Genomic DNA, 22,312 nt, shown 5'->3' with positions numbered 1-22,312 from the left:
AGATCTTATATGAACTGATACAGGAAAGATGTATATCTTTGTACCGTGTTAGCCAGTAGATAGAAAAATATTCAGGATTGAGAGTCCTCAGTAGTTGATACCTTTTAATGGCTAACTGAAAAGATGGTAACACATTGCAAGCTTTCCAGACTACTCAGGTCTCTTCATCAGTCGAGCCTGATGAAGAGACCTGAGTAGTCTCGAAAGCTTGCGATGTGTTACCATCTTTTCAGTTAGCCATTAAAAGGTATCAACTACTGAGGACTCTCAATCCTGAATATTTTTACATGAATTGAGGCATTCTATATAGTGGGAGACAACATAAAACTCTATTAAGCTATTTGTAATTATATTCAGTGGCGGATTATAATGAGGTCAATTTGGGCAGTTGCCCCGGGCCCAGTGGGGTTAAGGGGCCCACAGCCCAGGCCAGTAAATTGCCCCATTATAATCCGCCACAGTGCAGGGCCGGATTATAGGCAGGGCAGGCGGGGCTTCAGCCCCGGGGCCCCCACCACAAAAGCTTCTAAGGGGGCCCCCACCACATTCCTGCTGGCTGCTGCAATGGCACTCCATCTTCTCCCCACCTAAAAGTGAGTGACCGTGGGGGCAGCATTATGTGCTCTGCTACCAGCAGCATCTACAAGTAGCCTGAACGCTGGTGCTGCTGGTAGCGTGCAAAGGCTTGTGATGAGATCACAGGAGGGAAGGTGTCAGGGCCCCCGATCATGTGACCCCTGTCTCCTCCCCTCCTGTGACCTCATCACAGGTCCTGTGCGCACAGCACTGAGAGCAGCCATGTATATGGAGTGCGGCTCTGCGGGTGGAGGTCGGTGCTGGAGGCCCCATTATTCTCTATGTGGAGTGCGGCTCTGCGGGTGGAGGTCGGTGCTGGAGGCTCCATTATTCTCTATGTGGAGTGCGGCTCTGTGGGTGGAGGTCAGTGCTGGAGGCTCCATTATTCTCTATGTGGAGTGTGGCTCTGCGGGTGGAGGTCGGTGCTGGAGGCTCCATTATTCTCTATGTGGAGTGCGGCTCTGCGGGTGGAGGTCGGTGCTGGAGGCTCCATTATTCTCTATGTGGAGTGCGGCTCTGTGGGTGGAGGTCGGTGCTGGAGGCTCCATTATTCTCTATGTGGAGTGTGGCTCTGCGGGTGGAGGTCGGTGCTGGAGGCTCCATTATTCTCTATGTGGAGTGTGGCTCTGCGGGTGGAGGTCGGTGCTGGAGGCTCCATTATTCTCTATGTGGAGTGCGGCTCTGCGGGTGGAGGTCGGTGCTGGAGGCTCCATTATTCTCTATGTGGAGTGCGGCTCTGCGGGTGGAGGTCGGTGCTGGAGGCTCCATTATTCTCTATGTGGAGTGCGGCTCTGCGGGTGGAGGTCGGTGCTGGAGGCTCCATTATTCTCTATGTGGAGTGCGGCTCTGCGGGTGGAGGTCGGTGCTGGAGGCTCCATTATTCTCTATGTGGAGTGCGGCTCTGCGGGTGGAGGTCGGTGCTGGAGGCTCCATTATTCTCTATGTGGAGTGCGGCTCTGCGGGTGGAGGTCGGTGCTGGAGGCTCCATTATTCTCTATGTGGAGTGCGGCTCTGCGGGTGGAGGTCGGTGCTGGAGGCTCCATTATTCTCTATGTGGAGTGCGGCTCTGCGGGTGGAGGTCGGTGCTGGAGGCTCCATTATTCTCTATGTGGAGTGCGGCTCTGCGGGTGGAGGTCGGTGCTGGAGGCCCCATTATTCTCTATGTGGAGTGCGGCTCTGCGGGTGGAGGTCGGTGCTGGAGGCCCCATTATTCTCTATGTGGAGTGCGGCTCTGCGGGTGGAGGTCGGTGCTGGAGGCTCCATTATTCTCTATGTGGAGTGCGGCTCTGCGGGTGGAGGTCGGTGCTGGAGGCCCCATTATTCTCTATGTGGAGTGCGGCTCTGCGGCTGGAGGTCGGTGCTGGAGGCTCCATTATTCTCTATGTGGAGTGCGGCTCTGCGGGTGGAGGTCGGTGCTGGAGGCTCCATTATTCTCTATGTGGAGTGCGGCTCTGCGGGTGGAGGTCGGTGCTGGAGGCTCCATTATTCTCTATGTGGAGTGCGGCTCTGCGGGTGGAGGTCGGTGCTGGAGGCCCCATTATTCTCTATGTGGAGTGCGGCTCTGCGGGTGGAGGTCGGTGCTGGAGGCCCCATTATTCTCTATGTGGAGTGCGGCTCTGCGGGTGGAGGTCGGTGCTGGAGGCCCCATTATTCTCTATGTGGAGTGCGGCTCTGCGGGTGGTGGTCGGTGCTGGAGGCTCCATTATACTCTATGTGGAGTGCGGCTCTGCGGGTGGAGGTCGGTGCTGGAGGCCCCATTATTCTCTATGTGGAGTGTGGCTCTGCGGGTGGAGGTCGGTGCTGGAGGCTCCATTATTCTCTATGTGGAGTGCGGCTCTGCGGGTGGAGGTCGGTGCTGGAGGCCCCATTATTCTCTATGTGGAGTGTGGCTCTGCAGGTGGAGGTCGGTGCTGGAGGCTCCATTATTCTCTATGTGGACTGCGGTTGGAGGTCGGTGCTGGAGGCTCCATTATTCTCTATGTGGAGTGCGGCTCTGCGGGTGGAGGTCAGTGCTGGAGGCTCCATTATTCTCTATGTGGCGTGCGGGTGGAGGTCGGTGCTGGAGGCTCCATTATTCTCTATGTGGAGTGCGGCTCTGCGGGTGGAGGTCGGTGCTGGAGGCTCCATTATTCTCTATGTGGAGTGAGGCTCTGCGGGTGGAGGTCAGTGCTGGAGGCTCCATTATTCTCTATGTGGAGTGCGGCTCTGCGGGTGGAGGTCGGTGCCGGAGGCTCCATTATTCTCTATGTGGAGTGCGGCTCTGCGGGTGGAGGTCGGTGCTGGAGGCTCCATTATTCTCTATGTGGAGTGCGGCTCTGCGGGTGGAGGTCGGTGCTGGAGGCTCCATTATTCTCTATGTGGAGTGTGGCTCTGCGGGTGGAGGTCGGTGCTGGAGGCTCCATTATTCTCTATGTGGAGTGCGGCTCTGCGGGTGGAGGTCGGTGCTGGAGGCTCCATTATTCTCTATGTGGAGTGCGGCTCTGCGGGTGGAGGTCGGTGCTGGAGGCTCCATTATTCTCTATGTGGAGTGGGGCTCTGCAGGTGGAGGTTGGTGCTGGAGGCTCCATTATTCTCTATGTGGAGTGCGGCTCTGCGGGTGGAGGTCGGTGCTGGAGGCTCCATTATTCTCTATGTGGAGTGCGGCTCTGCGGGTGGAGGTCGGTGCTGGAGGCTCCATTATTCTCTATGTGGAGTGGGGCTCTGCAGGTGGAGGTCGGTGCTGGAGGCTCCATTATTCTCTATGTGGAGTGCGGCTCTGCGGGTTGAGGTCGGTGCTGGAGGCTCCATTATTCTCTATGTGGAGTGCGGCTCTGCGGGTGGAGGTCGGTGCTGGAGGCTCCATTATTCTCTATGTGGAGTGGGGCTCTGCAGGTGGAGGTCGGTGCTGGAGGCTCCATTATTCTCTATGTGGAGTGCGGCTCTGCGGGTGGAGGTCGGTGCTGGAGGCTCCATTATTCTCTATGTGGAGTGCGGCTCTGCAGGTGGAGGTCGGTGCTGGAGGCTCCATTATTCTCTATGTGGAGTGCGGCTCTGCGGGTGGAGGTCGGTGCTGGAGGCTCCATTATTCTCTATGTGGAGTGTGGCTCTACGATTCGTGACCCCCATCACGTGACGAGGGGGGCCCACAGAGTCTGAACTGCCCCGGGCCCTGGCTACCCTTAATCCACCCCTGATTATATTCTTAAAGAAACAACCAAACATCTGCAAACTGTCTCTCTCATCAGGGGAGGCAAGTTTCATTTCAGCTCATATGATTGGCAAGTTCCTTTCCCATCTGGGTGCATCACCATCAAGTTCTTAATCCATTGAAAGTCTTCTGCAACGTGCTGGAACTCTCTCTGGCAATGGTGGAGCAGGTGTCCAGTCAGATATATGGATTCTGGGACTGTCCAGTGCATCACAGAATGGTCTCATGCCGCTTGGATCTTTGAAAATATTTGTGGCTCCCCTGAAGGTCCAGTCACCACAGTGGTACTGCACCTCAACCAGAGGAGTAGTATCCCACCTTTCAGGTAAGATGGAGACACCTGACCTGGCTCTTACACAACACTGCATCCACCATACACAACAGCAGCAGGTGATGTGCTTCACCCTCCCTGCTGGCTAGGAAAGGGTGTTAGAAGGTGGGTGGAGCTGGAAGGTTGGAGCGGGAGAATAGAAGGGAAGTTAGAATCAGTCTTCCCGTAGGGGAAGAAGGGGAAAGACGTGCATAGGCAACCTCCTGTAGGGGAAGGTGGAAAGAGATAGAATTGTACAGCAGACCCCTGCTCTGAGGGGCTGCTGGTACGGACTGAGGACTGAAAGAAGCTCCCAGAAGGGGAAAGGGATTTCCCAGAGGCAAGGGTGGAGAGTGCTCCCCGTGGGGCTCGTTACACGCCGACGGACGTCAGGTGGGGGAAATCCAGGTCGCAGAAGGGTCTTGACCCCTAGCCTAGTGGAGTGGACAACAGGACTCAGCTAGGAAGCCCTGTGGCAAATTTAGGGGCCACAGCCAACTACCACAGTTATCTTCTCCGGAAAGGCAGTCAGAAAGGATCAAGGAAACGTTTTGGGTCACGTTATTCAGCAGGGTTTGCGACAGATGGCCTGGGACACTGACTGAGGTGCTGGAAAGGAAGGAAAGTGGAAAGCAGCACTGTGAGATGGCCACGGAAGGCACATACTGACAGGGAATTCTGGAAAGGTGTCCTCTATCTTTCTGGAGGTTGGCTGGATCCCTCACCTGGAGGACGTGGCACCAAGTGGGCATCTGTACTGCAGACAGAACTGTGAGTAAAGTTTTGGAACTGCACCCAGCTGTGTCTTCTGCATTCTTCCTGCGTCACATTCTCAGCAATGCTACATTCCTTGCCTAACACTATATCATCACTGTCTTCCACAACATCTTCTACAACTGCCCTGGGACTAAGCTCTGCTTCTGGAGAGCGATTCCAACTCTGCTGCATCACACCATCAGTCCCAGAGGATCTGCACAGCAGCGCTGGTCCCTTCTGATCAGATACCACAGGTGACGTCACAAACACTTTATACAAAAACTCTTTATTTTCAATTCCCTGTAAATATACCCCTTTTATTGGATGCCCAGGGCCACGGACTGGGTCACCACCGCTGTGACACTGTCTCTTTAAGAAGCGTCCCGATACAGAGTACACCACGGCCCTGGTGTGTGCTCCAACTTGGCGTCACAAACAGCATATCAAAGCCTGGGTCACCGGGTCCTGTGTGCCAGAAATTTGACTGTACTGAGAAATAACAAACCACATTGGGCAAAGGAACAGATTTATTGGACTATGTTTTTTACTGCAAAGATGGCTGCTATGGCGGTCCCACGAGGTGTGTGGTGAGGCGTGCCGTCGTCGGCGGTACCCAAGAAAGTGTGCAAATCAGCATGAACCTCCCCTGCCTGTACTTCTATGCAACTGCATCATGGCCGACAGTCAGAGTGGTCCGGATCCTGGCCTGGTATAGCGGCAAAGGAAAAAGACACCACCCCGAGGGGGTGGAGAGAGGCCCCACGGTGGGAAAGAGAGCACAGGAGAAGCCAATACACCAGGAGGCCATGCATGATGGAGAGCAGAAGGAGGCCTGTGTAGTGTGGTGGAAAAATGCAACCTTCTCCCGACTCTGTGGAATCAGGCTCGCTCTGGCCTCTCGGAGGATGTCAACCTGGAGCAGGAAATTGAGGAGCTGAACAGGAGTCTGCATCAGTGCCAGGCTCTCCTTGCGCAGAAAAGACAGTATGCCCAGGAGGAAACCGCCAGAACACTGGTACCAATGCCCCCGGTACCCACTGCCAGTCCCCAGGTACCACCACCACTGGTACCCACCGCCAGTTCCCAGGTACCATCTTTGCCGGTGCCTGCCGCACCAATCTCCCTGTCACTGGAGCCTGTAAAAGATGACTGCGGTACTGGAGGAACAGGTATGGTCACTACCCCTTGGAAAATGGATGCCCTGCTAGGCCCCATCGGGTTGCCACCGACCCCAAAGTCCGGCCAGGTTGTCATGGACGTCTCCTGGGACCGGAGAGTTGCGCCCAGGGGAGGGATTCTGGAACCTGTCCCCTTACCGCAGTCACCTCCCGCAGCATGCAGCAGGCTGAAGATCCCCAGGTGGGAGGAAGAGGGAGCTGATGTCATGAGGTTCCCCATTACCACAGAAGAGTTCTGCCGTAGGCAGATACTTAAATTTGAGCAGTAAGAGAGGAAGCGACAAATGCAGAAACTGGCCTTGGCGGAGCGTGATCTAAGGGGCAAGGTCCAGGCCCGGGGTGAGTGTTTGGAGAACTGTAATCCCATGGGTTGGGGCAGAGTCCCCTGCTTAGACCTCGGCAGAGGATTCGGGTTTATCCAGGACTCCAGAAAAGCTCCCGACCTGTTTGTGAACAGGCGGGATGTCGAAGCTCACCTCATCCGGGGACATACGGAGCACGATCTGTTCCCTGGCGAGTACGTCTCCTATACCTGCCATCTTGGAGACAGGGGATGGTACGCGCTTCATGTCCGCAGGATTCCTGCCAAGCTGATAGCCCCACAGGAGCAACAGGGGGCGACAACAACTGCGGCTCCGTCAGTAACCCCAGCCATGGCAATGCCACCAGTGCCACGTACAGCAGCAGTGACACCATCTGCAGTAAGGCAGATCGTTCCTCAGGCTGCAATTGTACCTCAACCAGCAGGCATTCCATCATCATTGCCAACAATAGGACAACAGGAGACGTTACTAGATGAAGCTCCGCAAGCAGTATATACCCAGGCTGCTACAGCAATCATTATCCATCCAAGACGCAGTAGTCCTGAAGTTCTTCCCTGGAAGCAAGGGAACCAAACATCTTCAATGTAACCAGGAGGTTGTATCATTCAGCCCCATTAAAATGAACAGAGACTTGGGCAAGTCCATTGTAAATAGTTAGACCCGGGGGGGCTTTGGCAACATGTTATACCTGATTATGTTTTATAGTCATAAGAAGAAAAAGAAGTAGAGACAATGGGATAATGAACAGTGAGTGATCAAAACTTAGTGAGCAGTGTCTGCATAATCACTTGTGTATTGATGCTTTCAGGTATGCCCCTTATCCAGATATTATTGTGATTTTCTTGGTCATCAACCACATTATACAGACCGTTTATTTGCTGGCTGTGAAGATACAGTGTTAGTTTATGAGCATTTTGATGGTCAAAAACTTGTACAACATTATCCTGTAATCTCAGTACCTTGACAGTAAGCTGTAACAGGCTATAAGTGAGGGAACATATTTCAGTTTTGTATGTTGTCTCCATCCTTTGTATATATTGCTACATGTCTTGTTTAGTAGGCATAGACGAAATATGATATACAAATCAATTATGGCATTCCCCATATCAGAATCCCCTGTGGCTTGGGAGGAGGGGAGGTAAATTCCCCTGTGAAGCAAACATTGCTCAGTATGTGGGCTTCGGTGAGAACACAAGAAGATTTGTGGAGCTGTTTTCTTGTGAGACCGACACTAAGAAAGGAGAAATTGCAAGACTTTCATAATGCAAGACAGCTCAAGCCTGTGAGTTAAGTGCTTCGTTTTCCAAGCTGAGGCAGTAATGGCACTGGAGTGGGAAGATGTGCCCTTTGATAAGAAATGCGGGAACATCAATCGCGACATCAAGTAATCCGCACAGGCATGGAAGGAGAGTATGAGTGTTTATATTTTAAAGAGACCAAACATGAGAAAATTTAAGTTACACTTTTCGATTAAAACAACATTCTGAAGATGAAAAAGGCTTCTCCCCTGTGTGACTAATCTGAAGTTTATTAAGAGTTAAATTTTCAAGTAAAACTTTTCCTGCATTAGGAACATGAAGAAAGCTTCTCCCCAGTGTGACTGCTCTGATGGCTAAAAAGAGATGATTTCTTCTCAAAACATTTTCCACATTCTGAACATGAAAAAGGTTTCTTCCCTGTGTGAGTTCTGTGATGTGTGATAAGACTTGATCTACGGTTAAAACATTTCCCACATTCTGAACATGAAAAAGGCTTCTCCCCTGTGTGAGTTCTCTGATGTGTGATAAGATTTGGTTTATTTGTAAAACATTTTCCGCATTCTAAACATGAAAAAGGCTTCTCCCCTGTGTGGATTCTCTGGTGTGTGATAAGAATTGATTTCTGGTTAAAACATTTCCCACATTCTGAACATGTAAAAGGGTTCTTCCCTGTGTGAGTCCTTTGATGTCTGATAAGACTTGATTTATCTGTAAAACGTTTTCCACATTCTGAACATGAAAAAGGCTTCTCCCCTGTGTGAGTTCTCTGATGTGTGATAAGATTTGATTTATTTGTAAAACATTTTCCGCATGCTGAACATGAAAAAGGCTTCTCCCCTGTGTGAGTTCTCTGGTGTGTGATAAGAATTGATTTCTGGATAAAACATTTCCCACATTCTGAACATGTAAAAGGCTTCTCCCCGGTGTGAGTTGTTTGGTGCCTATCAAGATGTTCTTTCCTGTTGAAACATCTCCCACATTCTGAACATGAAAAAGGCTTCTTCCCCGTGTGAGTTCTCTGATGTGTGATAAAATTTGATATATGGTTAAAACATTTCCCACATTCTGAACATGAAAAAGGCTTCTCCCCTGTGTGAGTTCTTTGATGTGTAACTAGATGTGATTTCTTGTTAAAACATTTCCCACATTCTGAACATGAAAAAGGCTTCTTCCCTGTGTGAGTTCTCTGATGTGTGATAAGAATTGATTTCTGGATAAAACATTTCCCACATTCTGAACATGAAAAACGCTTCTCCCCGGTGTGAGTTTTTTGGTGCCTATCAAGATGTTCTTTCCTGTTAAAACATCTCCTGCATTCTGAACATGAAAAAGGCTTCTCCCCTGTGTGGATTCTCTGGTGTGTGATAAGAATTGATTTCTGGTTAAAACATTTCCCACATTCTGAACATGAAAAAGGGTTCTTCCCTGTGTGAGTCCTCTGATGTCTGATAAGACTTGATTTATCTGTAAAACATTTTCCACATTCTGAACACGAAAACGGCTTCTCCCCTGAGTGGATTCTCTGGTGCTTAACACAATCTGATTTATGGTTAAAACATTTCCCACATTCTGAACATGAAAAAGGCTTCTCCCCTGTGTGAGTTCTCTGATGTGTAACTAGATGTGATTTCTTGTTAAAACTTTTCCCACACTTGGAACAAGAAAATCTATTCTCCGCTGTGTGAATTTTTTGATATTTAAGTAAAGACTTTTCGAGGGGAAAACTATTTAGATATTCAGAACGTGAAAATAGTTTCTTTGCTTTATCAGTTTGTTTTTTAATGCTTATTTTGTGACTTTGATTTTCCTTAGTAGTTGGTAATGAATCAGAAGACAGGACCTGTTTCAAAGGATCAGATGGTCGATCTTTGCTGTGAAGGGATGATGGAATATCTGGAGTAATGGCATTCACTTCAATTGTATCCTGTGTAATCTCAAGATCATCTGATTTAAAAATTGAAGATGTCAGCTGTCCCCCTGATCTCCTGGTACAGTCATCTGCCAAGAATAAAACCAATTATTATTTTTGAATAAAATCCTTGAAATTTATATTTATTAACATTTCTACTTAATCTCTTTAAATATGCAAGTTATGATAAAAAGTTTAATTAATCACCAAGACAATGACATTTCAGTCTGATAGAAAACCTCATAGCACGAATCAGTACAGCGCGGTGTTCGACTGTTTGTTCATTCTGCCTCCCAAATGTAGGTCAAAATAATAACAATAAAAACTTGTACTCATCTCACAAAAAAAACAAGCCCACTCAGGTACATCATCTGCCAGAGGACAAACAGAGGTTTCTACATTATTAGTCGCTCAAAGGCTCTTGAAAAGCAACATGACTTCCATAAACCATTCCAGAAATATCCACTCTCCCAAAGTCACATCTTTCTCTCACTTCTGAGCCTTGTAGTGCGCCCAAACCACATTCAACATCCATGGATTTGGCATTACTATAGCGAGAAGAACGCACTTCATTTACGGTGTGTGTCTCCTGGAGCACAATCTGGGCATTATGTGATGGGTAGTAAGATGGCAAATGTGCAATTTTCTCTCTCCAACATCCACGCAGTGCTAATTTTCAGAAAGTGGCTGTGAAGTCAAAATAGTCACTTCTCCTATAGATTAATTCTTTGAGGGTTCTAATTTCCAAAATTTAGCCACTTTAATGGGTTTTCTACTGCTCTAGTTTTCTATTTTTTCATATTAGGACTTCTGAAAATGGTGTGTCACAAACTTTCTGGGATCTGCTCCTGCAACATCTGTGTCTGCCACCAGGTGCCGCCTTATTCATTCTGCAGGGGGCGCTGGTGATGCAGGAGACATAGCGACCAGAAACTCTGGATGGCACAGGCTCTGTCCTTCCAATAAGATTAGGTTGCCTGGCACCTGTAGTACCATCCAGTCTAGCAGTATGGGATTGTGTGGTGTCCAACTGAAGTACCGTATTTCTTGGATTATAAGACGCTCCGGATTATAATATGCACCTCAAATTTTGAGGAGAAAAATAGGAAAAAAAAATATTTTTAATAAAATGGTGGTGCTTTTTATAATCCATGCGTCTTATTGCTTACCGGGGGTGGTGGCTGTGGTGAAGTGGGGTCCCAGGGTCACTGCTGGAGGAGGCAAGAGTGGAGCATTGTTGCATGCCACAGGCTGGGATGAGGGGGCGTTTTTTATGAATGGGTCACCGAGGAGGAGAGCAGGCCCCGGCTAAGCCACAGAAAACCAGAGAGGTTGGTAACTAAGCGGATTGCAGACCCCTGATCCTATCCACACAACTAGCAGTAGCCGTGGAGCGTACTTACGATGATCCTATACGCCTCAGCACAGCCAGAGAGCTAACTAAGCCTAAAGCAAGAAAATGGAAATCTAAACTGCCCCAGAGCAGACCCCAAAGGAATAGATAGCCCCCAAACATATATTGTTGGTGAGAAGATGAAAACACAAACGCAGGCAGGAAAATAGACTGAGCAAATGATGGGGCCCACACTGACTAGACAGGACAGGAAAGGAAAGACACTGTCTGCAATCACGCAAAAAACCCTGCAAAAAGTCCAACACTTCTGATGTACAAAAACACTGAAGTCGCATGACTTCGCCGCCACTATATCAGCACTCTGGTATATTCTGAAAGCAGAGTAAAAAGAGACCAATCTAAAAGGGGAGAAAACAAACTGACACAAGCAGTAACATATGGGCTGTGAATCAGCACAGCCCCAGCTGGAGCTGGCTGACCTGCACAAAGCAGAGATAGACAAAACCAGAACAAATGCAAACAGAATAGCAAATGAACCACTTAGCTGAACATGCAGGGACAGAGCTGGATTCATCAGACCTCAGGAGGCACAGGAAGAAAATCACTAACAGGGATAGAGGGAGTCGGCTGTCTTAAATCCCTATCTGAAACCCCAGATCTCCAATCTTCGTTTAGTTTACATATCTGGGCAGGTAACGGTCAGCGTCTTCTCATTCTAGTTCGTCAGTGCATCCTCCAGGTTGTAAATTCTATAGTAAAGGGTTTTCAATGACCAACGTCATTTGAAATGGTTTGAGTGGAGGAAAATGTGGTAAAGCGGCAAAATGGTGATCATACGATTGTGATACGGCCGGACTACACCACCGTTAAAGCCGCCATAGCCGGTGACTAAGAAGAATTGACTTGTCTATATTTAGTGGTCAGTACTCACCCGACCGATTATAAACAGTAATCTCCTCTTTACATCGCTCATCACCCCTCACATACATCTCTGTAGTATTAATATGGATCAGATCTTCACCCTAAAATAAATATTGTAAAAGTCACAGATGGAGAAGTCACATCTATGATCAGCTCTAATTCTGCCATATCCACCGTACTCATTACAGAAGCATAAAATATAATACTGGTGGATAAAATAAGACTGAGCATAAGACCGCCACAAGTGTCTACACAACATAAGGGAGATCTCATGACACCTTCTCTCCATCTACCTGATGATCCTGAGGAACATTGGTTTCTTCTTGTTTACAGTCCTGTGGAAGAAAAGGATGGGGACATCTCTCTGGTGTTGTCCTCTTACTGGACAGATCTGGAAGAAACACATAAAAGGGACTGAATTCAATCTTTACACACAGATAATTATAGGCCGTGTGTATTTTGTCCTGTCTATTACCTGGTGATGTAAGGGGCTGGGGAACCTCCATCATGAAGTCCTTGTGCAGATGTTTGTGTCCTTCTAAATACTCCCACTCCTCCATGGAGAAATAGACAGCGACATCCTGACACCTTATAGGAACCTGACACATACAATGATACCGTCATCCCCCCGATACCTTCATAGCGTTACTGTATAATGTCCCAGCAATCCCAGCAGTGTCACCTCTCCAGTCAGCAGCTCAATCATCTTGTAGGTGAGTTCTAGGATCTTCTGGTCATTGATGTCCTCATGTATCAGGGGGTGAGGTGGAGGCCCCGTGATTGGGCTCAGGGTTCTTCCGCATCCCTCAGACACAGGGTCCTGGCAGCGCTCACTAGAGGTCTTCTTCACTACTGTGTAATCCTGGTTATGGAGAGACACAATAATAAATCTCACTACAGACTTTACCAGAGTCCTTACCTCTCCAGTTCTGTCCATCTGTTATTCCCAGAGATAAGAATGATGTAATGTGACGTCATCAGGATCTCTCACCTCTCCAGTAATCCGGAAGAGGATCTCTAGGGTGAGGTGTAATATCCTCTCTGCCATCTTTTCTCTGTCCATATCCATCTTTGATAGGTAATTCAGGAAAATTCTCTTATGCAGAAGATCTTCACTGAGAGGATCCAATATTGTAGAGACCTGAATGAGAGGAAGATGAGTCGATGTAACATCATAAAAATCCTGTGTAATTATACAATTACTGGACAAAATAGAGGAAACATATGAGGAGACAGAATGTGTAGATGGTGTATTCTCTAATCTTTCAAGGACTGGAACATAAGTTGTAATACGTGGTAATAAAGGGCAACCTTTGTGTAAGGTCGCTAAGGCCACATGAAAACCTCCTCAATGAGTTTGTACATGATATTAACACTGCAGTCCCTAATCTTACATTTTCTGTACACATCAGTACGATGAGCATCAGTTTTTTGGACACTCTTATCACGATAGAGAATAATGGGGATTTTGATATACATTTGTACACAAAACCCTCCGATAAAAATAGCCTCCTACATTACACTAGTTGCCATCCCTTACATGTGAAGAAATCTCTGCCGAAATCACATCACCGGGTTGCACGGATTGTATCCAATGTTACCAAAAGACAAATTAGACATGATGAAATGTCCCTTAAATTTATGCAAAGGGGTTACCTTTCTAAAATCTCGGGCCCTGTCCATACTGTTCGTTCGAGTAAAGGAAAAACACCTTATGCACAACTTTAGAAGGTGCTCATGTAGGGACCCACATCATACATGAATAATAAAGATGGATACTGGGTCGCTGATGTCTGCACGCCTGCACCCCCACCCACACAGGTACTATTTGATACAGTCTCCATGCCCAGTGCCTAGTGCATGACCAGGCAAATTTAAAGTGACTATGGTGTCACTTCCTTAATTAGGTAAGATTACCTAAGTGGTGTGAAAGTTTTATGGACCTCATATGCATGTTAGATCAAAGAACCTTTCATCTCACATGCATATGAGGCCAATAAAACTTTCACACCACTTATCTAAACTTACCTAATTAAGGATTCTCTCTTTACGCTCAGTGTTTGTTTATTGAAATGTCCATGTATCATACCATGCCTGTGCTCTTTACTGTATATAATTAGGTTTCTTGAAATATTTTATTATATAAGCCTGATGAAGAGACGTAAGCAGTCTCGAAATCTTGCTTTGTAATATTATTCACAATATTGTGTTAGCCATTAAATTGTACCACACCCACAAGATTCCTATTTTGTTTCTCTCACTGAGAGCACATCTTTTTACTACTGGCTAACACGGTACCAAACCACTTTTTTTCATTTGACCTTGATTACGCATTACCTCTGCTCAGACACTCATATTTAAGTCACATGCTGTCCATTTCCTTGTGATCCTCCTTGAGATGCTTCTACTCCTTCACTGGAGTCCAGCTGTATTTAATTTAACTGATAGGACTTGATTTGGAAAGGCGCACACCTGTCTATATAAGACCTCACAGCTCACAGTGCATGTCAGACCAAATGAGAATCATGCCTTCAAAGGAACTGGCCAAGGAGCTCAGTGACCATTCTTGACAGGCCCAGACAGAGCCCTGACCTAAATCCAATTGAGCATCTCTGGAAAGACCTGAAATGGCTGTCCACCAACGTTCACCATCCAACCTCACAGAACAGGAGGATCTGCAAGGAAGAATGGCAAAGGATCTCCAGATCCAGGTGTGAAAAACTTGTTGCATCATTCCCAGGAATACTCATGGCTGTACTAGTTCAAAAGGGTGCTTCTACTCAATACTACTTAGCAAATGGTCTGAATTCTTATGTGAAATTTTAGCTTTTCTTTTTTAATAAATTTGCAAAAATTTCTAAATTTCTGTTTTTTTAGTCAAGATGGGGTGCAGAGTCTACATTAATGAGGAAAAAAATGATTTTTTTTAAATTTACCAAATGGCTGCAATGAAACAAAGAGTGAAAAATGTAATGGGGTCTGAATACTTTCCGTACCCACTGTATGTATGGAGATAAACATGAAAAAGGAAGCATTATACATATAGAGGGTGGAGTGGTGAAGAAAGTGTTTCCTTTATGAGCAACCTATTAATGTGTGTGAATATTAGCGGTGAGCTGTAAAGTGTTAAAGTGTGGATAAACACTTAAGAAAAATGAAAATAAGGGACTAGTGCATGCAATATTACTGTGCAAAAATGGAAATAATACAAGTGAGGATGCGCTGCTAAGTACGAAACTGAAAATTATCCCAATTGTAATGTTAGGAACGGCGGAACGCACTGTGGTGTAGTGACCACTATGTCCGCTAGGGGGCGCTGTGTGGGTGTCCCAGGATGGGCCTACAGGCATATCCATTGTGGTAATGGGTATAGGATGCTGAATGACTTCAATGTATCTCAAGGGTGGCCTTGAGATGAAGACTTTTGTGTTGTTCAGCAATGATATTGCTGAAGTGTTGTTCCAATGTGTCAGGGAGAAGTCTCCAGGTAACTAGAGAGATGGGCAGGCCTGGTTACCTACAAACCCACCCAGGGGGTGTGTTTAAAGCACTGTTGTAAAGAGTGTGTAAATGCTTGAAGGACCTGTGATGAGGTCAGAGTCATGTGACCCGGTGGGCGTGGCTATGATCCATATAAGGTAACCAGAGTAGGTCACAAGGGAGAGAGCGCATGGATCTGATTGGGCCATGTGGAAGGTCCCGGCAGGCCTATATGGAGGAAGGTGTGCTACCTTCCTGAAGACCACGTGCTGAGGCTGCTGACCCGGTGAGGCCTGTGGATGTTGGCTGTATGTGAGGATGGATAAGCCTCCTGTGTTTGCTGAGGCTCCAGGACTGAGCCTGAAACAATGGACATTCATACTTGCTTTCGCCTGAGCTAAAGGCTATTCCTTGTGTTATGTGTTGCTTTATGGGTTATGAATCAATAAACCCTGTGAACTTTTAAAAGGAACGTGCCTCCTGATTGACTCCCGTGGCTCCTGAGCGAGTTGAATCCCTACAGCACAAAATAAAATAAGTACTAAAGTGCGTTCGCTGCTCGGGATCCACCATGCAGAAGATGTTATAACTGCTGCTAAGTACTGACAGACAAGCAATATGGCGGAAATACGCACGGGGTTTAACGTCACCCAGGTGTGCAGATCAATCACTGTTTAATCACAGAGATGCCAGCAGAGGTAAACACAAAAGGCTGAGCCTGTTAGCGTCACAGGTCTCAGGTAAATGCACACACGGTATCAGGTCACAGGTGCAGGACCCAAGGCAGGAGGAACTGCGTCCGTCTAGACCTACCATGCATGCGGCGACGCTACTGCGGACGCCAAAGAGAGCTGCAACTGTAGCGCGGCATAGGACACTGCCACAAGACGATAGTGCCGTGTGGAGTAGCAAAATCAGACGCTAGTGTAGAGGCGCGGTGTGCACAGTGGCCTGAGGCTTGCCACTGACTGGCGCTGACTGCTGAACTAATTCCCTATCCACATGCATAATATCAGAGGGAAGGGGTTTCAAATGAGTCAGTCACCAGAATCATACATCCGTCACCATTCACATATCTAGCAAGTAAAGTCTATACTAGCGCATGGCCGAACGACCATGCAGTCCTTTTATAGCCGTGCGCTGCTGGGACCTTCCAGATCTCTGAGATGGACCAATCCAATCAGGAGAAGGACCTGAGCACGTGACTCCTGAGCTCCAATGGGAGATCGTCTCATGAGCATGCTCTGTGGGACGGCAGCGGGACTTAGCCTCAGGAATGACTTGCTGCAAAGTAGTATGTGAGGCTCTGGACTCCTGTTGTGTAGCTACAGGAATCCGACGCCTAACATTACCCCCATTCCTAGGGCCCCCCTCCTGAGCCCTACCATCCACCATCTTGTGCCCATCAGAGGCATAGACCTCAGACTCGTCCGAAGGCAAGTCTGATGTCCCGGCAGGCGACATAGAAACCTTGGACACGTGGAGGGCATCAGAGGCGGCAAAATCTCCAGGTTTGAGAAGGGACACCTGAGAGACAACGGGAGTGGCACAAAGGCCAGAAACCGAAGTTGGAGTGGAACGCTGCAGAGTATCGGCAGGCGTCTTCACTCTCTGTGTAGGGGAGGCATTGCAAGCACAAGAGGCGCATGCCCGAATATATTTTTTAGTGTCCCGAGCCCTGTGCGGCCACCAATAAGACCTTGCCAGGAGTTTTGTGGTCTGCATGTAGCTACAGTGACCACCCACCCTGGATGCATGTGCCCACGCGAGAACCTTCGGCCGAAGGCGAGGGGGAACAAAGGTCTTGCCCGGCGGTGCAGAAGTTGACCACTGCGGGACCCTGTTATTGTGGGGAACAGGGTGTTGACAGTGGCAACCACAAATGGAGCTTAGTGCCAGACGCACCTCGAGACTGGCACGAGACACCTCCATGGGCTCTGGAAGCGAACACTGCGTCGGGTGACTCCAGAGGTTCAAAGAGCCTCCATCTGGATTGAGCACGCTCCAGCCCGCGTTCCAAAAAACGGAGATCAATGTGGGTGGAAATGGCAATCAGCTCCTCCAGACTTGCAGGAACCTTTCTGATAGATAGAGCATCATTAACTTGCTCCGTTAAACCTCTCCAAAACATAGGGATGAGAGCTCTATCAGACCACTCCAGCTCGGAAGCCAGAGTCCAAAAACGTACAGCATACTGACTGACTGACAGCGATCCCTGAGTTAATGCCAATAGCTGAAGAGAGGTGACGTGCTTGACTCGTGGTCCCAGGAAGACCTGCTTGATAGCTGTTAAGAACTGAGCAGTGGTCCGAACCTCTGGGTCGCCACGCTCCCAAAGCGGTGTGCCCCACTCCAATGCCCTGCCCGACAGAAGGGAAACAATAAAACCCACCTTAGCCCGTTCCATAGGGAATTGCGCAGCCAGTAACTCCAGCTGGATAGAGCACTGGCTCACGAAACCCCTACAGGAGGAGCTATGGCCAGAAAATTTATCGGGTAACGGGAGGCAGGAAACTGTCAGCGCAGGGGAGGACGTGGACACACGAGAAACCGCCTTTGTGATCGCCTGAACAGCAGCCTCAGTAGACTTTGCAGCTGAGATAGCACTCTCAAGAGTAGCCAACCGGCCCTCCAGCTGCCGAATGTACTGTAGTAGTTGCTGCTGTTCTGCCACTACCAGACAGACCCTGGCGCTAGTATAATGTTAGGAACGGCGGAACACACTAAATAAAATAAATAATAAAGTGTGGTCACCGCTCGGGGTCCACCGTGCAGAAGATGTTATAACTGCTGCTAAGTACTGACAGACGAGCAATATGGTGGAAATGCGCACGTGGTTAAACGTCACCCAGGTGCGCAGAGCAATCACTGTATAATCAAAGAGATGCCAGCAGAGGTAAACACAAAAAGCTGAGCCTGTTAGCATCACAGGTCTCAGGTAAATGCACACACGGTATCAGGTTACAGGTGCAGGACCCAAGGCAGGAGAAATTGCGTCCATCTAGACCTACCGTGCGTGCGGCATCGCTACTGCGGACGCCAAAGAGAGCTGCAACTGCAGCACGGTGTTGGACACTGCCGCAAGACGATAGTGTCATGTGGAATAGCAAAATTGGACGCTAGTGTAGAGGCGTGGTGTGCACAGTGGCCTAAGGCTTGCCACTGACTGGCGCTGACTGCTGAACTAATTCCCTATCCACATGCGTAATATCAGAGGGAAGGGGTTTCAAATGAGTCAGTCACCAGAATCATACATCCGTCACCATTCACACATCTAGCAAGTAAAGTCTATACTAGCGCATGGCCGAATGTCCATGCGGTCCTTTTATAGCCGTGCGCTGCCGGAACCTTCCAGATCTCTGAGATAGACCAATCTGATCAGGGAAAGGACCTGAGCACGTGACTCCCGAACTCCAATGGGAGATCGTCTCATGAGCATGCTCTGTGGGACGGCAGCGGGACTTAGCCTCAGGAATGACTTGCTGCAAAGCAGTATGTGAAGCTCAGGACTCCTGTTGTGTAGCTACAGGAATCCGACGCCTAACATGTAAAAGATGTTTTTTGCTGTTAATGTGAAAAGTTAAGCAAGTTAAAGATTAAACGAGGTCTAAAAGGCCTAGAGTTAAAGATGACACAGGTCCTGTGTCTCCAAGCTGTGCCCGCCGGTCCTGTGTCTCCAAGCCGTGCCCGCCTGTCCTGTGTCTCCAACGCGCAAGCGTGACACATGTGAACTTGCTAAAACCTTGGCGAGACCGAGAATCGCCTAGAGTTAAAGATGACACATTTCCTTTGTATTTTAGAAAAATATATACACATTGCTCAAAAAAATGAAGGGAACACTTAAACAACAGAATGTAACTCCAAGTGGATCAAACTTCTGTGAAATCTAACTGTCCACTTAGGAAGCAACACTGAATGACAATCAATTTCACATGCTGTTGTGCAATGGAATAGTTAACAAATGGAAGTTATTGGCAATTATCAAGACACCCTCAATAAAGGAGTGGTTCTGCAGGTGGGGACCACAGACCACATCTCTGTACCAGGAGACAGGCCAGTACACCAGGAGATGTGGAGGGGGCCATAGGAGGGCAAAAACCCAGCAGCAGGACCGCTACCTCCACTTTTGTGCAGGGAGGAACTGGAGGAGCACTGCCAGAGCCCTGCAAAATGACCTCCAGCAGGCCACAAATGTGCATGTGTTTGCACAGACATTTAGAAACCGACTCCATGAGAATGATCAGTGTGCTTGACGTCCACAAATGGGTGCTGTGCTCACAGCCCAACACCGTGCAGGACACTTGGCATTTGCCACAAAACACCAGGATTGGCAAACTCGCCGCTGGCACCGTGTGCTGTTCACAGATGAAAGCAGGTTCACACTGAGCACATGTGACAGACATGACAGAGTCTGGAGATGTCGTGGAGAGCGATGTTGTTAGCAGCGGATTAATCAGCGTAACATCCAGAGTCAGCAACACAGAATGGAGATTTATTCATATCCAGGTTGAACAGCTTACAGCATGAAATGTGATCAGTCTGGTATCTGCTGTGGCTTGCAGCATAGGAGCATTACAACAACAAGAAGGGAAGAGAAGGAGGGAGGCATCCTGTCTGTTTTTTTGTTTTTTTTGTCACTGAACTTTGTTAACAATCTCACAATATGCACAATATATAAAACAGTACTGTAGTAGTTGTTGCAATACATACAGATCAATATGCATTATTCCAACACCCCCACTCAACAACTACTTATCCTCTTAGTCCCAGTGTGGTCCTCAATTCTTGGAACCTGGCTCGTGGCAATGGCTTTGACATAATGTCAGCTGCCATCTTATCAGTTTCACAATAGACGAACTGAATTATTCCACGATCTATTCTATCAAATCAGGTAAATGATGATGTCTGACTTCAATGTGCTTGTTTCTAGCACTGATCTTTTCACTGCATGCAAGTTTAATGCATCCTTGGTTGTCCTCATAAATCACCGTCGGCTGAGTTGACGGTGTGCCAAGATCATCCATCAATTGTCTTAGTCAAATGACCTCCTGGCTTGCATAGGCTGCGGACACATACTCCGCTTCTCTAGATGACAAGGCAACAGACACTTGTTCTTGTTTCCTACTAGACCAGGAGATTAAACTTTTTCCAACTTTAAACAAGTATCCGCTTGTGGATTTACTATCATGCGAATCACCGGCCCAATCTGCATCTATTGTACATAGCCGGTGAGTTCTAGATCTCCCGTTGCAGACAGCTTTAAATTTCCATCTTGCGTTTCTTTTAAATATTGGAGAAGTCTCTTAACAGCATTCCAGTCTCTTTGGCGTGGTTTTTCCACATATCTGCAAAGGATTCCAACTGTTGTTGTGATATCCGGTCGAGTCATAGTTGATATGTATAGAAGTGCCCCCACTGCCTGACGATATTTCTCATTGTTTGGCAACAGGTCATCTTCTCCTTCCAGCTTCAGGTAGGATGGTTCCATTGGGGTTGATATACCTTTGGCTTCTGACATTCCAAACTGATTCAGAATTGAATTACTTTTTGTACTTTGGTTTAGAAGAAAACTTCCATCTTCCTCTCTCTGGATTTGGATTCCTAGATAATATGTCACATTTCCAAGGTCTTTCGTTTCAAAATGCTGGTTCAGAATTTCAGCCATTTTTCCAATTTCTGCGTCTTTCTGATGAACTACAATCACATCGTCCACATATAAGAGAATATACATCCACTTTCCATCTGTATATTTTGTGTATAAGCATGGATCCGCTTGACCTCTTTTAAAACCTTCTTCCAACAAGACCTTATTCATCTTGGTATTCCATGCTCTTGCTGATTGCTTAAGACCATAAAGGGATTTTTGTAGTTTGCAAACAAGATTCTCTTCACCCCTTTTACATAACCTTCAGGTTGAGTCATGTATAAGTCCTCCTCAATGTCACCATTTAAAAAGGCAGTTTTTATATCCAAATGTCTGACATTCATCTTTTGTACAGCAGCTACAGCTAACAAAGCTCTGAACGTGGTCTGTTTAGCAACTGGAGCAAACGTAGCATCGTAATCTTCGCCATACTTTTGAGAATATCCTTTTGCCACCAACCTTGCTTTAAATCTGTGGACTTTACCTTCAGAGTCATATTTGGTTTTGAAGACCCACTTGCACTTGATTGCCTTTTTGCCCTGTGGCAGCTTGGTGAGTTTCCAAGTTTGAAGTTGATGAAGCGATTTGATTTCCTCATTAGCAGCATTGATCCACTTTGTTCTTTCATGGACAGGTAGTTCTTGCATTTCATCCCATGACTGCGGCTCTGATTCAGGTAGTGTCTTGACTAGGTAGAATAGACTTTTAGCTGGTACGCCTCTGTTTGATCTTGAAGATCTCCTGATTTCAGATTCACCTGATTTTTCTGCTGTTCCTTCAGTGGTTGAAGAATCCAGCCAGACCTCTACATCCTCCTTGTTATTGTCTTGTAATTGTGACTTCAGCTGGACTACTGGCGTGATGTCACAAAACTTGGGGGACACAAAGTTCTCATCAATCACTACATCTCTACTTATTGTGACCTTGTTTGTTTCTGGGTGTAGAATCCTATAACCTTTCTGGGTTTCACTGTAGCCTACCAGGATCCCTTCCTTAGCGTGAGATTCCCACTTAGTTCGCCTTTCTTTGGGAACATGTACAAGCGCTTTACTTCCGAATATTCTTATATGATGTAGTTTTGGCTCTCTGCTGTTCCATTGCTCAAACGGAGTTTTCTCTGTAGCTTTACCTGGTAGTCTGTTCTGAAGATAGCAAGCTGTCATGATTGCTTCACCCCAATATGCTGTGGGCAGATTTGCATCAAACAACATACTTCTTCCACTTTCACAGAGTGTTCGGTTCCTTCTTTCCGCGACACCATTTTGCTCAGGATTGTACGGTACAGTGGTCTGAAATAGGATTCCATTTTTTTTTTTTAAATGCTCTGTGTCTCATTACTTGTGTATTCAGTCCCATTATCTGCACGTAGAATCTTTGGCATTCTCCCAAATTTATTATATACCTCAGCTAGATAT

General features: G+C 47.4%; 1 protein-coding gene across 2 annotated transcripts in view; it reads right to left on the bottom strand.

Annotated features, from left to right (window-relative positions):
* The window catches only part of LOC141094199 (uncharacterized), a 120,349-nt gene that overhangs the window by 42,701 nt on the left and 55,336 nt on the right, over positions 1-22,312 (bottom strand). The window contains exons 5-10 of one of the 2 annotated variants that reach the window (XM_073579968.1): positions 12,765-12,914; positions 12,456-12,635; positions 12,249-12,372; positions 12,067-12,164; positions 11,784-11,874; positions 7,941-9,587 (exon numbers count right to left, since the gene is read on the bottom strand). In XM_073579968.1, coding sequence (XP_073436069.1) covers positions 7,941-9,587; positions 11,784-11,874; positions 12,067-12,164; positions 12,249-12,372; positions 12,456-12,635; positions 12,765-12,914 — 2,290 coding nt within the window. Of the gene's footprint in view, positions 1-7,730; positions 9,588-11,783; positions 11,875-12,066; positions 12,165-12,248; positions 12,373-12,455; positions 12,636-12,764; positions 12,915-22,312 lie in introns of those variants that run through there. The other variant, XM_073579967.1, reaches the window with a different exon arrangement.

This window comes from Dendrobates tinctorius, unplaced genomic scaffold (assembly GCF_039654945.1).
Source record: "Dendrobates tinctorius isolate UK_male_01 unplaced genomic scaffold, ASM3965494v1 ptg000063l, whole genome shotgun sequence".
NCBI lineage: Eukaryota > Metazoa > Chordata > Amphibia > Anura > Dendrobatidae > Dendrobates > Dendrobates tinctorius.
The sequence above is the reverse complement of the archived record's forward strand: the minus strand, read 5'-3'. Positions and strand labels throughout refer to the sequence as shown.